The 17,236-nt window shown below is 38.9% G+C and overlaps 1 protein-coding gene across 10 annotated transcripts in view; it reads left to right on the forward strand.

The window, feature by feature from the left end:
- FOXN3 (forkhead box N3) overlaps positions 1-17,236 on the forward strand; it is a 221,689-nt gene that overhangs the window by 140,806 nt on the left and 63,647 nt on the right. For all 10 annotated transcript variants that reach the window (XM_026079705.1, XM_026079704.1, XM_026079706.1 and 7 more), the window contains exon 4: positions 6,158-6,222. In XM_026079705.1, coding sequence (XP_025935490.1) covers positions 6,158-6,222 — 65 coding nt within the window. The remainder of the gene's footprint in view (positions 1-6,157; positions 6,223-17,236) is intronic.

A 17,236-nucleotide genomic window follows, 5' to 3' on the forward strand; every position in this document is an offset into this window, starting at 1 on the left:
CCCTTCCACTTTCTGTGCGTTACTGGGAAGTGGTTGCACTTGGTCACCAGAAAAATACTGGTATTTCCTCCTGCCGCACCTTTCTGCAGAATCCATGTTGACCTGGCTGCAGAGGTGCTTTGGTCAGTTGCATGACTCGCATAGCCATCACTGTCGCTTGTGCCCGTCATTTTTGCCACTGCCACAGGCGATCACATGGCTGGTAAGGTAAGCTGGGTCCCGGATTCAGGATCTTCTGTCGCTGTTGCCTGTTTGCGGTCTAGCAGCTCTTTGCTGACTACATGATTTGTGCTGGGTATATTGTGTACAACAGCTCGTTAGCTTACAGCTGACACTGTTAATCTTCATATGCCTTACCAAGTTGTCCTCCCCTTTCCTTGGGGCTTTCGTGGAAACGTTCGGGCTTGTGAGTGCTTTGGCACTAACTGTCTTCTTGCAACTAAGCCCACTGGGTCTTTGCTGTGGTCGACCCCGAGGTATGGACTGCCTTCGCTCCCCCCGCCAGCCATCCCGGTCCTGGTTAACAACTCCCTGTTTCAAGGGCCTTTGAAGCGTGGGTTCTGGGTTTTTTTGCTTGCTTGCTTGTTTCTTTTTCCCCCTTTCTGTGTCCTCCTGCTTACCATTGCCCTCTGGACATATTTGGTAACAGAGTMATTGGCCTATATTTATTGCCTTTCTTCTCTGTTTTCATCATCCCTTAATTGTGGTGTGCAGTCCCACACAACTGAGTTTGTTTTGAATTTTTAGTTGTTTGGGGTTTTTTAATCTATTAATCAGGCCTTTCTGACAAAGAGGCCTGTGAGAGTTTTTGGCATAGCTGTGAAATACTGCAACTGTGAAAGAAAATTCATACCCTGGTTTTTTTTCTAGTGTTTGGCTTTAAGAACTACAGTCTCCTTGCTCTAACGTAAATTCCAGCAGACAAAGGATTTATATTTCCTTTTTTTAAGTCTCTTGAAGCCTACATACCTTTTAAAGGTTTTAAAAATGTGCAGCATACGTTTTGGTAGAAATAATTGAGCCGGGGCTCTCACACATTATTGCTTCTGTATGCCCTGGGAGCTGCTGGTTTGGTTGGTTGGCTGGCTGGCTGGCTGCCAGGAAACCACGCTGATTGGCCAGCCAGCTTTTGGGTCGGCCTGGTTTCCAGCAAAAGTTGTGTCCAAATCAGCATATTCCCATGGAATGTTTTAGTTTTCAGCAAAGCATCATTTTCCTATGGAAAAGCCTTTCTTTCAGAAAAATCTCCACTACCCCTCAATCAGGCGGTTTCCCATGCTTGGGGCCCTACAGCATGCTGAAGTTTCCTGCAGGTTGGGTCATCAGAGGAAAAACAGCTAATTGCCTGGCTTGAGTGGAAATCAAGTCCCATTTGTCATTAAAAATTGATAGAAAATCCTCAGAAATGCTGGATTTAATCAGAGGTGGCTTCTGGTTCCAGGTATCTAACTTTACATGAACAAAAGCTCACAAGTTAGTACCGTTAGTCCTTAGTTTTCTTGGCGGCTTGTTTTCCACACGGATGCGAATGCTTGCTTTGCTCCTCCGTGGTGGGGCACTGATGCCGCAGTAAGAATGACCGTTCATTTCAGAGGGAGATTGATCCTGCACTTGACACAACTGAGCTTGCGTTCGCTGGTGGTCAGTATAATCTGCTACTGTTTTATGCGTTTTGAACAAATGCTTTTACAGTGTGAATATCCCTTTGGCTGAGGGTATGCTTGAAATTAGTGTGTTTTCTGCAAATTAAACCAATGATCCTTAACAGGTGACTGTTGGTGTTTCCACATATCTTCTTACCCTTGAACTGTTCTAACTCATGTTCTTTCAACATGTTTGTTTGAAACTCCAGCTCTTTATGATTCATCCAAGCCAAAAAAATACATGAAAGCTGTGTTTGTTTCTGCTGCTGGGAGATTAAGTCAATCCAAAACTGTGTGTAACAAGAATATATTAGGCCACAAGTGTCTTTACACTGATATAAGAGTTGTTCAAACTAGTTACTACTTTTCTTCTAGTAGCCATATGGGGATTTATTAGAAATTGACTTTATCAGTGTGCTTGGCTAGTAAGTTAGGGGGAAAAACGCTGCCATTAGTAATGCTAATTGTGTAAGTATTAATCTTATTCACAGCATGTGTTTATTACAAATGAAAATTCAAAAAACAGATTTTATTTTTATTTTGCCTAAATACAGAATGTCCTGTTAACTTCTACAGGAAAACCAGTCATTGCTCTCCAGTAACTTAAAGGCTGAAAAGAAGAAACAGTTCGTTTGAAAAAATGCCTGCGATGGCCCAAATTGCTTTTTATTATAGATGGTCTTTAGAAGAATGAACTTTTTCAAATGGTTTCTTAATCTGAAACAGGGGGAAGCAGTTTTTGAACATTTTAAAGTGAGAGATAGTTTAACTCTGTCATTTGTCAACTTGAAATACGTTTTAATAATTAATACCATCTGAGATTTGATGTGCAAGAGTTTGGGAACAGAAAGACAATGTATCCAACGCTGATAAGGCTTAGCTAAACTTCAGCAAAGCCCTGCAAGCACAGGAGTGTGTTGTTCGAAAGGCTTCACCGGTATCTGTGGCACATTATTTACATGCTTGAATTCTTTAGCTTCCTTCCCTGAGAAGGCACAGTTAATTTTCTCAGTTCATGAAGGTCTGCGCTGAATATCAGATGGGTTTTTCATGAAAACCTCAGGCCTTTTTTCAAGTTGGAAAATACAGATAAATAACCATTGCTTTTTTTCTTTAGCAGAGACATTTTGTCCATTCCAATATATATAAGTTTTCCCTATCCTTTCTTTAACTCCACTTCCACCCACATACAGGAATATCACAGTCTGGGAGTAAATTTTTTACTACAGCTTCATTTTGTAATTCCACTATTTTTTACTTAGGCTTTTGATACGTATAGACATGTCGTTCTATGAATTCTGATTTCTGCGGCACATTGATRCACTATGAAGACTGCTTTAGTGCTTTCCACTTGTAGCTTAACACGTGCTGTCCCAAAGACTATTCTGGACTCTGATGCGATATAAAAATGTGGCTCTATTCTACACAAGTGTGAATGCCTTCAACAGCCCTTGACCTTCATGTGAGTTGAGGAGCTACACTTGAAGGACTGAAGCTCACTCTAAGAAATGCAAACAATTGAATACATTAAGCTGTATGAAGTGAGTGTGCTTGTTTAGACAAGTGCATGCCCCAGTACACTCTAGCACTTACGAATGTAGGCCTACTTAACTTCTTTTTGGTCATTTTGGTCTCTTTCTCTGTCTCTCAACTCCCCTTTTTGTTCAGGAGTATAGAAGGCTTTTATTACTCGTGTAATTGCCTTGAATCCTTTTACAGTCCATATTTTAACACTTTATTTAAATGAGTCACACAGTGAAGTTTTTATACGTTAGCACAAGAGTTTCTGCAGAATAATTATAAAAGTAGTGTGTGTTTTTTATATATGGCATTTTATTAGAACTTTGCTAATGCTGTAAATGTAATGGACAACATCTGTTTTCCATTTCAGTGCTTTTTGTGTAGTGATTGCCTACTCACAAGAGGAGAAGGCTAACTGAATAGAAATAGTGTGCGTGGCTTGCTTCACATTTTGCCTGCAAAGATGAAGGTGATAAAGGCAGAGTTGTTTTATAATACTCTTACTGAAGGGTATTTGGTCTCTTGCTTTGAATTTGGGCATAGGGTAATCCTTTATATGTTGATAATGTAGTTTTGTGGTACTAATTTCAAGAAAAACTTAGTGTAGTAAAATATGTATGATTGTCTTTAAGCTTTAGAGGACTTATTTGAAGCCTATTTCACAACTGTAGAAAAGATCAACTAGCAGTCAGTCTCTTCCATCTTCCTCAACAGTGCTATAACAAATCTGTGTGGTTTTAGTTATTTCCCCTATATATTGCGCTTTTAAAATACTTACTAAGTCTGAGCCCTAGGATGTAATCAGTGAACTCTTAGGTATAGTGCCTTTCACATTGAGGACTCCCCCTCCAAACGAGGAGAGCAGCAGACCTGAAGGCACCAGTGTGTGGATTTCCCCTGGAGATAATGAGCTGCACAGCAGTAGAAGGAGGGGCATATCTGGCAAAAAGTTATTTACATTGTTATGAAAAGTGCAAGGTTGCCTTTTATGTCCAGGAAGTTTGGTTGCTTTTTAATTTTTCCCTGAATAGCTCCGCACAGTAAATAGCGTAATGCTCTATATGTTTGCGTCTTGGAGAGCCAAACAGCATCAAGGAGCTCCCTGCRGACCATTCTTTCCTTGCATTCTTTTCTGCTGGATCTCCTGTCATTAGCTTGGGCATCTTGTGAAGTACCCCAGGCTGAAGCTGCTGTTAGTTATGTATATAGCATTCTCTGAGGAGTGATTGGGTAGGGTTGCTGCTTGTATAAAGAACACATAATATTAGGAAGTTGGTTTTGTTGCTCTGATTAGGGCTTCTGATCTTGACATTCGCCATCAGTCTCTGAATGGGGCAATGTTAGCAGACAGCTTTTGCTCTGAGCCCCTGCTTTGAACTACATGGGTTAAAGAACAACAACAAATCCTTCTGCCTGAGTGAAAGGCTGTGCAGAGGGCGCTGTAGGAAGAACAACTCTTCCACTTTAGCAGAGGTTGTTACCAGGAGTGTGTTGGTGTTACATCTCCAGGTCTTCTTATGCTGCTGTTTACCTCACAGATATGCCATCAAAATACATCTGCAAAACCTACTTTCCTTGGTCACCGTTTTAATAAAATCACCCTTCTTATATCCCCCACAGTACCTCCCATTTTTCCATCCCATCAGGCACAATTTCCCTTCACCTTCAAAACTCTGCACGGCCTCTCCTTGCATTGTGTGTCTTCTCTCACGTGCTCTCTAGAATTTGCCTTTGCCGGTGAAGCTGGATGATTCATTGCCAAACGGCTACGTTTTCAAACAAGCACTTTTGCATACTTCCTCTGCTTCTGCTCCTTGTTCTCCAGATCTGTAGTTACCTTGTTGTCTTCCTTGAGCTCCCTCTTTGCTCTGGTAGCTGCAAAATGGACAGGGGAGAGGGAGGTCGCCTGTCAACTGACAGCTACAGGTCTGTCTGTCCTGCCAGGTCTTTATGTTCTCCCATCTGTTTTCTGGCTTACTTGAACTGCTGTTGAGGTTGTTTGAGAGGATGCCATTTTTTCCTACTCCACATCGCATTGCCCCTAGCGCAGTGGGATTTCTCCTATGCAGTGCCTCCAAACTAAAAACATACCGTGTTTGTTGCCTTGTGGCCTTGTCTCCTCTACTGAACTTGCTGTCCCAAGCAACCAAAATCATCGCTAAGAAAGTAAGCTAAAAAAATCAACGGAGGAAGCCAAGTTGAGAAGACCGTTCTGTTGCTTCCTCTTCTTCTTCCTCTTTCCCAGCAAAGGTTGGGTTTGTTGCCCAGTTCCAGCCATGTCTGGCAGAGGCGAGGTGTCCCAGAGAGGACAACCCAAAGCGCCGGTGCGAGCAGGGGGCTGCGTGGAGGCGGGAGCCAGAGGGGGCTGCAGCCGCCACTGGTGGTCACAAGCACCCAGCCTGCGTTCACAGACGACACTGAGCTTCGTTAATTCAAGGGCTCGTGAGATGGCTCACTTACCAGCATGTTCTCTGCTGCAGTGAGGTGCATCTCTTATTGTATGGCGCTCCCGTGGACGTAGTAGTCCTGTGTAAACACAGCAACTATGTAATGTTTGGCTAAGGCTTTCTCATGTCGATGCTTTAGCTGGAATGGTGGGTTGTTATGACTGAGTAAAAGCTATAAAGCATTTTGTTTTTTAGCAGATGACTTTGAAAAAAGTCATATATTCTGCTGTACTGTGAATTCAGTAAATATTTTTGACATTGATTTGTTTCTTTTATTTATTTATTTCAAACTGCTTTTTTCTCCCGTCCTCTAAATTAGAGCATGGGCGTGTGCTATGCTGAGGATTTTTTTCTCTTGTGAAGAGAATGTGAATCTTGAATCAAATTAACCTATTTTTCAAGTTAAATTTTAGGCCCTTGCTTGAAGGCAAATGTGCCATGAAGTTACATTAGCTTTAAAAACAAAATGGATTTTGTACAAATAGTGGCTTGTAATTATTAAATGTAAATGAGRTTTTCTTTACACTTATTTCTTATTACCTTTAGCACATCAGGTCCACCCATTTGGCCAGGAAGCACCTTTTTCAAGAGAAATGGAGCCCTTCTACAAGGTAGGTGATAGATACTACATCTTAGAGTAACTGTTCTACTTAACAAATACCTCTTGCAAATTGCACAGCTTTTAAAATATTCACTGGGGAAGAAATGACCAGTTATTTTTATTTTCATTATTTAACCTGTTTCCTTTATTTTGTGTATCTGGTGCTATGAAAATGGTGTTTTATTGCATAAAGTGAGTATAGTCTATGAAAGTTGCTGCTTTTTTTCTTTCCTCAGGTTATTATTTGCTTACTGTAAATTAAGGCAAAGGCATTTTTTTTTCCTTTGTGTGGAATACAGAGTGCCCAGAACAAATGTTCGAGTAACAATTATAGCTGTCTGGATGGGGCAGGATTGTTTTTTGAGAGAAACCCATTCTTTTAGTCCCTAATTGTGCTGATAGAAAAATGTCTCTACAGGTAGGGTATCAATGCTGTGGTGAGGAAAACAATGACAGAAGATTTGTCTCAAGAAACCTACCAGGTTTAAGGGTGTTTATGTTCATAGGGGAATTTGAAATATCTTATTTCCATTAGATGGACAATATGTGCATGTGCAGATTTGATAGGTGAATGTTGTCAGTCTATTTTTATTAGACTTTTAAAAATTATTATTCATTGCTAAGTGTATTTACGTTCCTGCTATTGACTACATAGAACTCTCATTTTTCTTAACAGAATTGTCTTGGGCACACACACAGAAGGCTGTGTCCCCAAACTCTGTGCATTTGTATATGGTGCAAAAGTAACTTAGACCCTTTAGGATGACTTTGCAGTTTTCGCAAGTATTTGTCCATGAAGTTTTGTGCTCATTCTCATGGTGCCAAGGGTTTTATGGCCTGCTTTTTGTCAGAAAATACTGTACAATGTTCTCCAGAACATTTATCCAAATTACTTAGGATGAAGCCTTACTCATAACTAGATTTACAAACATATAATTGGCAAGAAATACTGCTCACCTTCCACATACCAAAGTAATTCAGCATCTGTAGTTTGCCTGAGAATATTTTTCAACTGATTTCTTGTACGTATCTATGAATTTGCATCATTAAATTATCTAATACCCATGCTGAGATTTGTTCAAACATATATGAAATATATTAAATGATTCAGATTATTTCTTAATGCTAGGCGATGGTATAAATTGTAAAATTTGGAATCTTTTGAATTTGGTCTGACTAGGATAGCTCTGCTGTCTTTGCAATGTTTCCTACTGGAAAGAACTGAAGAAAAGGAAAAAAATCCTTGTGAAAAGATATGATTGATTAGTTTTCTTTTGTTGAATGATTTTGTTTCTGAATGTGTACTAGCGCATAYACAGTCTTTGTAATTTGACTTCATAAAATGTGAAATATTCTGTCAAGTCTGTACAGTTTAAGTGTTGACCTACCTCTTACTATGATGCAGGTTCTTTAGGAATTAAGAGCAACTATTTTGTGGACCTCCGTATCTCAGTAGTCGCTTAAAGCCTTCTCTTAAGAAAGAAGAAGGCTCTTCTCTGCTCTCCACCTTCCAAAAAAAAAAAAAGAGAGAGAGAGAAAAACCCTAAAACCCAAAACATTTCCTCATATTAAAAAAAGAGAGAGAGAGAGATGACTGTCTTTTCAGGCAATTTAGCAAAGCCTTACAGACCTTTAACTGAGTTGGCATTCTGTGTTGCTGTTTCAAGTGGAGAAGCCAGCTGATCTGAACTCTTACATACATGATACATGAAGTTGGAGGGAAGAGAGAGTAGAGTGAAGAAAAAACTTTATAAAGCCATCTTTTAACACTTCCTGTTTTTAATTTTAAAACAAGAAAATAACCCAAACAGCCTCTGTTGTGTTTTTTCCCTTCAGTGAGCTCTTTCATGTGCAGGTCTCAAGGAAATAATAAATTTGCCTCTTTCCTGATCCTGACTGCCTTTTCCACAAGAGCTGTGTAAAGGATTGCTAGCGAGTGCAGGCAAATTTCAGATGAGGTCATGGAGAGGCTTGTCAGGTCCTACCTTACATGACTATCTTAAGTCCCTTTTGCCGGTCCTTATGTCCAGCTTAATGCATATGAGAGAATGAAAAATTGACTCAAATATCAGTTGCAAGTGATGTTACTACCTTTTGATTGTCAAAAGTTTAGTAACAAAGGGATTTTAAATTGATAAATGTTTTGCTACACATGAAAAGAAAGTTCAGTCTGTGTTATAGACAATAATATAGAATAATACTTACATGCACTTGTCGCACCTCATTTCTTGTAAGTTGTTAAAGGAAATGCTCTTCTTGGTTTTGAGAAAGATAAAAAAGATTAAAAAAAAAAAAATCCATAACGTAAGTAGTGCTTTTTCAGCCAAGATGGACTAACAAACTCTCCTGGTTTCCATTCATTTTATAGCTGAACTATTTGGCAAAGTAATTTTAACCATTGTAAAGTGTTTAACATATCTCTCCAGAGAAAGAGTGACTGAGAAACTAGTTATCTGTAGATGTCAAAATAGCAAAGGAAGAGAACGGGAGGGTATAATTCATTGTAGCTGTTCTATGTCCTTAATGTCTTTGAAATGACCAGGATTAATTCTCTGTTCTGTCTTTACCTGTACTTTGTTCAAGAATATTTAACTCATCTCCCAAAATGTATATGCTCTGTCCTTTTTGCCTGTGACTTTATTGGATGTAAGATGGCTACTTCTGTGGGGTTTTTGTCTTTTTTTTCTTTTGAGGATCATGGTACTGTGGTTTCTAATATTAACTCTCTGATCAGAACAAACAAATGATAAATTTACTTTTCCTGTTGTGTAAGTCACCTGCTCTAGCTGCTTTTTAAAATGTTGTTCTCCTATTAGATGAGAATTGTTCCTTATATCCTGTGCTCTTTTTTCTTCTCATGAAATCTCATGTAGAACTTAAAACAACATAGACAGGATCTTTAGCCTTACCAGATTCTGATACCATCTCTCAAAACTTATTTGCAAGTCCATGGAAATTGCCTCATTCTAGCCTTCAGGATTTCCAGAGAACATGCAATGTTTTGCTCTTATTGCCTTAACTTTTCTATCTAGGTTTCTGTAACTTGTTTCTCTACATGCTAGTTTGGTGTCAAATCATCACTTAATTTTTTTAATCTTCTGTATTGGAGCTTTTGTTGCCATTTTTTTTTCTTTATTCAACTGTCTTAATGCTTCCATTTTTGTTTAATACAATACATGACAGAAGAAACCTGTGTGGTAGAAAAGACTCTGAGGTTTGCTAAACTCTAAGAACTTGTGCTAGCTGAGGTGGGCAAGGACATATTCATAGTGATTTTGAGGCCTTGAAACTAATGCATCACGTTCAGGTAAGATCTGCTTTGTTTCTTTGCTCTGGTTTTGGGTGTTAAGCCCATGTTAAAGCCTTGAGGATGCAGTTGTTCAGGAATCAATGGCAATAATTTAAACTACTTCTTGAGTGTTTGTCTACTTTGCTTTCAATATATCAAACATTCTCTATAAATAAGTTAAAACTACAAGTTAACTTTAGCAGTAGTCATGTGTAAATTCCAGCTGCTAGCTGAGTACCAGCTGTGAAATGTACCTGGACTCTGTAGGGTTTCTTGTTCTCTTTCTTAAAGAATTGTAACTGTCTATAGTAGCTAAAAATCTCTAAGTGAGAGAGGGTTTTTTTTTGGGGGGGGGGGGAATAAATTGAACTTACCACTCTTTTCTGTCTTATTTTCCCTTACACTCCAGTAAAACTAAATGCAACGTATTATTGTGTCTTCTTGTATCAAATTTGTTCTGTCCTGAGTTGCAAGGAAGTGTACAGAGATGGTGATTGTGGGTATAATTACAGCTGGCAGGAAAACAGAGTGCAGTATTGTGAAAACAGATTTGCGTACGCTGTTCCTGTTCCAGTGGGGATTGAAACAAATGTGTAAGAACTTTAGACATTGCCCCAGAAGATGCAAGAGCCCTGTGATCAGGCAGTGTACTGACATAAACGAATGTCTCCCCTCTGATTTAAGACAAGTATACTTCTGCCAGTCTTAATGCAATTCTGGGGTAAGCTTCCTGGGTCCAGGATTGAACTACTGAACAAAACCCAGCAGAAGCAGACCCCTGCTATAGTATGGTGAGTAAGTATTTATTGTTCAGGGAAGGAATGAGAAAATGCAGATGGCCTTCCTCATTGTGACTGGAAATTTCACCTTGGATTACTTCTTCCAACAGTTCTTGATCAGCTGTAGGTACAACCGTATCTCTGCTATACATCTGCTTTCTCATATGAAAAAAAGATCTCCACTTGCTATTCTGATGATCAATGCAATTTCAGTCTGCTGCCTGTAGATGTTAAATCAAAGATATGAACTGCTACTCTGGAGACCTTAAAAATGTTTTTTGCAGATCTGCCCTTGTGTCTGTGAATAGGATTGCAGCATTCAGTGAACTGAAGTCAGACTGCCCGGCTTTCCCATAAAGTCACAATTCCCTTTTAATTAGGAGGAAGAAAAAGTCTGGCCACAAAAAACCCTTTCCATTTGCAGAACACAGGAGGGGGAAGAGTGAAGAATCGTGCACTTCTTCAATACTGCTTTGGCTAAGAGAGCTCTGAGAAAGGAGGGCTTGTCTCTCACAAGTTGCTTTGTTCACTCCATACCATCAGCTACAGAGAACAATCATCTTCATTCTCCAGAACAGAGCAAGAGATATGATGCTTATACTTGGATGGCTTTGCCTCTTCTCAAGGAAAACATTTTACAAGACATTTTCATCTCTGACTGATGCTTCCAACAACCCATGCTTGATGTGTCTTGGACCAGCTACCACTGCTGTAGCTGGAGAGAGCAGGCGCTGCCTTTTAGGAACTCTTGCAGGAGAGTTAGAAGCCACTGTCCTCATGGGGTCAGATATCACCAAAGCCAGTATGAGATGGTGACTCCAGAATTTGTTGCACAGTGGAAGCAGAAACTCTGGCTACTAATACCTCAGTAAAAATATCAGCCTTTGATGCCCTCAGTCTAAGATGGTGGCTTTCAGGTTTTAATTTGCTGATGTCTGATATCTGACCATGAAATGAGGCTTTCAGGAAATTGCCAAAAAATGCAGCTCTCTCTATTCTTGGATAAGAATGTGATTTATTTGAAAGAGCAAGAAAATTGCATCCCTAATTCAGAAAGTTTATTTTGTACAAAATCTGTACAGACCGGACCTGAAGAGTCCCACATAAAAAGATGAGGAACCAGCTTATTTATGAGCATATACACACATTTATACAGAGATCTTTTCCTTCTTTAATAACTGTGACACTCTTTGAAATGGCCAAACAGTCCATTTAATCCATTGTCCATTGAATAAGCAATGAGAGATTTTCACATTTCCAAACATTAGCTATTTATTAGAATCTCTTGCTGAAATAAAAGTAAGCTGGGGGAGGAGGGAGAAAGGGTGTAACCGTTTTTAGTTTCTCATATAAAAACTAAGTTAGGATCATCTGCTCTTATAAGTCAAGATGTCCAGTCCTCTTTTTGTGTTAATTGTGACATTAAAATAAAATTATAACAAAAGAAGAGTCCAGCTTCTATGGACAAGTACTGCCAATATTAGCTACTCAATCTTTCCTTTGGAGAGGTTTTGTGCAGGGAGGTTGTTCTCATTACCTTGAAGATGGGAGTTGGCAACAAATCTGCAAAGAAAAGACACATGCATGCAGACACGTCCACATTGAGTGCCCAGTTCAGTTCACCAGTGTTCTTTCTCCAATGGAAGAGCACCAAACTTTTTGACTTCACCATGTTTCTTCTAATTTTACTTCTCCCAGTTGCCATTCCACTCTGCTTGAAACTGTTATAACGTTCATGCTCTGTGTTTGCAAGTGAATTGGCTTTGGTCGACCTGCTGAATTAACAGCAATGCTACTATCCCTCCTTGTTACAATAAAATGCTTTTCATTTGCATTGCATTATTATTTAAATCAGCATTTTTTTTCATGTGAAGCATACCTGACAATCTCTTCAGGAGTTTCCTTTCAGGAAGATGATTCATGTGGAGTCTCCGTGGAGACTGAATATTTGAATAATTTATTTATTATTAGCATTCAGTGTGTTTGCAGTGGTATTATTGAAGAAGTAAAATTAAGTTGGAGGGGTTGTGCAGTATGTCCCTAAGGGAGTAATTTGAACAGCAGAACTCTCCTTTGTCTGGGAAAGTGGGTAAAACCCTACTAGACTGCCAGAGTCCTGAGGGTGCTGGTAAGGTTAGTGTTTGTGGAAGAATTTTAAAATGGCCTTAACAGCAAGTGAATTCCATAAGAAATATCAGCAAAACAGACAGAATCTTACAGTGGTTCTTACAGAAATGGTCACTTTGGCACGACATTTTTAGCTCTGTGTTCTATGCATAGTAGATTCATATATAATACATTATGTATTAGCTGTACAGTATGTATATAGTATTTCTATTCTTGTTTTTCTGGTTATATATGTAACACAATGGCAAAACCTGTAATTTATTAAGTACCTGAAGTATGGTCATGTTAACATTGATGGAACCATTATTAATGAAATGTGACAGCTAGCCATTTATATGCCCAAACACTAAAATGTCTGCACTACCTTTAGCTTCTAAAGTTGAAAACCAAAAAACTTGAACTGCAGCAGACAAATCCTGTTAATGTTAGATGGCACTGAACAGTGTATAAAGTACAGCTTATTTCTGACCTTAGTTCATCTTTAAACTCAATGACTTACGTTTTAGATCTACACAGATATTTTTGCTGTCTTTGCAGATAACTTTGCATATTTCATAACAGTCCCTTGTAGTCGCTTAAAAGTTATTACTTATGAGTGATTCAAGATAAAGTTTACTGGCTTTGTTTATTTTCCTTAACAACTAAAGGGTGTGGGTGAGTGCTTTGAGGCAGGTCACACCGTAGTGCTAACCTTAGGTGGAGGAGAGGATACATGTGTGTGTGCCTGTATATTTTCAATGCAAACTGTTGTATGAACTGTTATGGTAGTAAAAAACGTTTTGAAATACACACTGAACAGAGAAATAGTTTACTGCTGCTACTATAACTACCTACAGTTCTGGCATGACTATCTCAAGAAATAGTGTAGTATAGGAAGGGGTGGGGGAGCTACACAAAGCGTGGAGGAAGTGAGGAACAGACAGTCCTTGCTGAGCTAATCTACAGGTAGCATAGCAGCGGGGGTACTGCTAAATGGCCTAAAATATGTTCATAGCTTCATTGTAAAGTTGGTCCTGCAGGTGGTCATTGCTTCATTGATGTGGTCTGTGACTTGGCAGTCAGAACTCTGGAATCCACTTCCAGCAAATCACCAGCAGATGATCACCTTCTTTTTAAGAAAATTATTTTCAGTCCAAATATTTGAAGTGCTTCTGTGACTGGCTCTTTTGTAGGCATTGGCCCAAATGCTTTTCCTCAGAGACATATCCTGTTCTCCCCCACAAACACCTATATGGGACATGTATACATGTGGGAACCTGACTGTTACACTTGGGTTTCAATTGGATGAAGAATATATACACCAAGAGAAGTGGCTTCGTCCTCTACCAGGTTTGCCATTCTTCCAGGATTCCTCCGACATTTTCCTTTCCCACGAAGAGATGTTGTCTGCTCAGAGTATGGAGGTCATATGCCAGTATCCAGGGCTTCTGGATTGTGGCAGCTTGGTGAGAGTATCTCCTAAGGGGCAATCGGGTAGCTGGAAAATCCTGGACATGTTCACTGCAGATACAGAGATAAGGCTGCCAGCAGTATCTCTTGCACTTTTCTATAGCTGGAATTTGGGGGCAGGGAGAAAATCTGTGGACTGTTTTGGGCACTGCTCTGGTAGTGATTTTCATTTACAACCAAATGCATAAGAGGCTAAACCCCATGAGTGTTGCATACTCAATTCTGTAACTGCTGCAGTGGATGAAAGCAAGTTTTTAATTATTGGAGATAGAGTTGAGGTGAAGTAGATGAATTTTGGTTTCGATTAGACTCTAAAATGAATCTTTGTTATGATAGACTGCATTTGGTGTGCTTTGGGCCACTGTAATAAGTAGAGTTATCTTATTTTAATAACTAAAATCTTTCTTAGAGCCCAGCAAGCCAGTTTAAAAAGTGGCTGCTCCTCTGCAATGTGTATTGCTACCCAAACTTTACCTTGCTTTTGGGCCAGCCCACCTCCGGATAGGCTAGGGCTTAGAATAGAAATTTTCAGTGACCTGTGACATGGACTTAGCATACTACCATTTAGATAGTATTTAACAGCAGCAGTACTCTGAACAAGTCACGGTTAGAAAGTAGCAGTAAAATTTATGCAATAACATAGAAAATAGCACAGGATGTAAAGATTTCTTCTCCATAACTGGAAAATTATTGTGATTATTGCCATCAAAATCTCTGGGCTGATGAACTGGAGCATATGCTCCATGCTAGGAATCTGTGACTGTTTGGCATTCCTAAAATGTGAAGGTGGCTGATATTAGAAGTAATCTTGGCTTTCATAATTGTAGATCTGTTTGAGAGTACAGCCACTAGAGAGGCATAAATCTGTGCTTTACATGGATGGAGATAACTAAAAAAAGAATAATTTGCAGTAGTGTCGCTATGAGCAGTTTTGATGATGTGCAGATTGCTATGAACAAGGGAACGCTGTTGTCAGGGTGGGCTGTTCCTTGACTGCATGTCAGGTTTCTTGAGACAGAACTATATTGAGAAAATTAAAACAGAAGCTCTGTGAGCTCTTAAGATACTGCTCTTGCTATGACCCAGCTTATGTAATGGGCCGTTATATATTTCTGGATCCCTGAGGAAACCAAAGCTTCATAACTAGTAAAAAGAAGAAAATTATGGGAAAACAGCAGTGATGATCAAGTCCAAGAAATGTTCATATCTTCTGTTTTTTGTATGTTGTGTTGACATTGTCTATAGTTGACATGGACAATAATTGTTCATCTATAACATACTAAGAACTTCTCCCCACTAGTCAGAGCAAATCTGTATGCTGCTTGTTAAAGTTTGGCAAGTTTTTAGTTTCATAAAAGGCCTTTCTTAAACATCTAGGAAAAAATGGCAAATTAATAGAAAAGGTATATTATTAAGAGAGCTTATTTTTATTTGAACACCTGAGAAAGCTAAGAGGGGATCTTTAATAGGAATGGTGGTCAGTGTAGACATTTCACTGATGTTTTATTTAAACAAAGCGGGAGAAAATCAGTTGGTTTCAGGTATTGGAATAAAACTTCTGCAGTTCTTCAGCTGTACACTGGTGAACATGCAGGGCTCTGGAATGGCAGAAGTCTTATTTACTTAAATACTCTATGAATACATCACTTCTATTCTGCTGCAATTTATAACAAACTTAAAACTGTTGAGACTTTAACAGGGTTAGAGGCAGGATATTTTTCTGTATCAGTGGAACTACAGTGTGTTCAAAAACCCATAAACCAAAGCTGGGACTCCTTTGGGGGTAAGTAGTTCTTTCCGCTTTACTCTATCACTTTCGATCTACTTGAAGTGCACCTGCCAAGGTAGTCAGGCTGCAGACATGAACCTATTGTATACAACACTTATTCTCTCCCTCCCTTCCCCCCTTTAAAGTTGCGTTTGGATCCTGAAGGAGAGCTTATTTTAAAGAGTCCTCTCAAATCATCAGAATGAAGTAAACTGATTTTCTGACAAAAGTAATCTTTGTCAGAAGTCCTTAAGATTTTTAAGCTGATAAAAGAATTGATCCTCTTTTTAATACATTTAATAGTGACCACAAATTATCAAAGACATGACATTTTCTTTAAGTTTTTTTTTTAGGACAAACTCTGTCAGTTTGGAAATGCCATCATAGGATCCTTGGCTTCATCTTTATGTGTTTTTTTCTTAGTTTCCTTTCTTTTTATAGGTCAAAGTCCTACAATGGTTGCTATTGCATAAAATAAAGGTAATACATTCACCTTCTCTCTGATAATGTCTATTTGAAGGTCCAGCTTATCATACTGCTCTCTAGTGCACAAGTCAAGGAGAAGGTGAAATTGAAATTAAAACTTTTCACAGAGTGATGGAAAGCTCTAGTCCTGACTTTTACATATATGAATGCCCAATATGAATAGAGATACTAAGGGAACTTACTGCATATCTTTGATTTTCATATTTCTACAGTACATCCTCGCATTGAAGCCTTTAAACATAGTTATTTTGTATGAATGCATAAGTTAATTTTTTTCATAGTAATAAAACAGGGCACACTGCTTTTTGAAACGTGTTGAGTTTCAGCTTTCAGTTTCTGACACTAGTATCTAAATAAGCCCAATAGCACTCTAGTCTCACCAACATGATGTATGATGTTGCAGCAGTACTCTGGTTTCTCCTGAGATAAAAAATAAAATAGCTAAGGCCAGAGTGACCACATGATCAACTGTGCATGTACAAATATGTGTATATTAGTGTGTATTTAAAAGTATGCATTGTTACCAAGTATTTTGAGCACGTACAAATAAATACATAGTTATGTAGAAAAATATTCCTTTTTGTGCAACAGACTTGTTGCATCTGTGCTGTTCTTGTAAACTGTGAAACCCATGCACAGAGGAAAGATTACCTTGTAAACATATTCTAACATTTTTCTGGGAAATCCAGATATTTCCATTGCTGTTGGGAAATGTTGTTTATGTCATCTAAATGCTAGACTTGAGATATCATTACAGCAAAACTGTAAGTTTGATTGTTGTTTTGGTTGCAAATATTGTCCCTACTGCCACCATGTTATTTCTTTTCTTTCCCCCAATTTTTCCTCTATAAATATTTTCTTCTCACCAGTATTTCCTGAGAAACATGACCAGGTATGGAGGTCAGTGCTGATGCTTGTTCTTCGTGCTTTGAACAGTACTAATCACTTATAAGGCAACCTGCGTAAGAAGTGAGTGTTCAGAGTCTGGTTTCAGGCAGAAAGACAAGAGAAGCAACTTGGTACAAGGTACTCAAATTGGTACTTAACATCCCCAGTAAACCATTAATTTCCTGTACCATCTGCTGAACAGCTTGATGGTTGAAGACAGCGATGACAAGGGGCAGAA

This window comes from Apteryx rowi, unplaced genomic scaffold (genome assembly GCF_003343035.1).
Source record: "Apteryx rowi isolate R43461 unplaced genomic scaffold, aptRow1 scaffold_5, whole genome shotgun sequence".
NCBI lineage: Eukaryota > Metazoa > Chordata > Aves > Apterygiformes > Apterygidae > Apteryx > Apteryx rowi.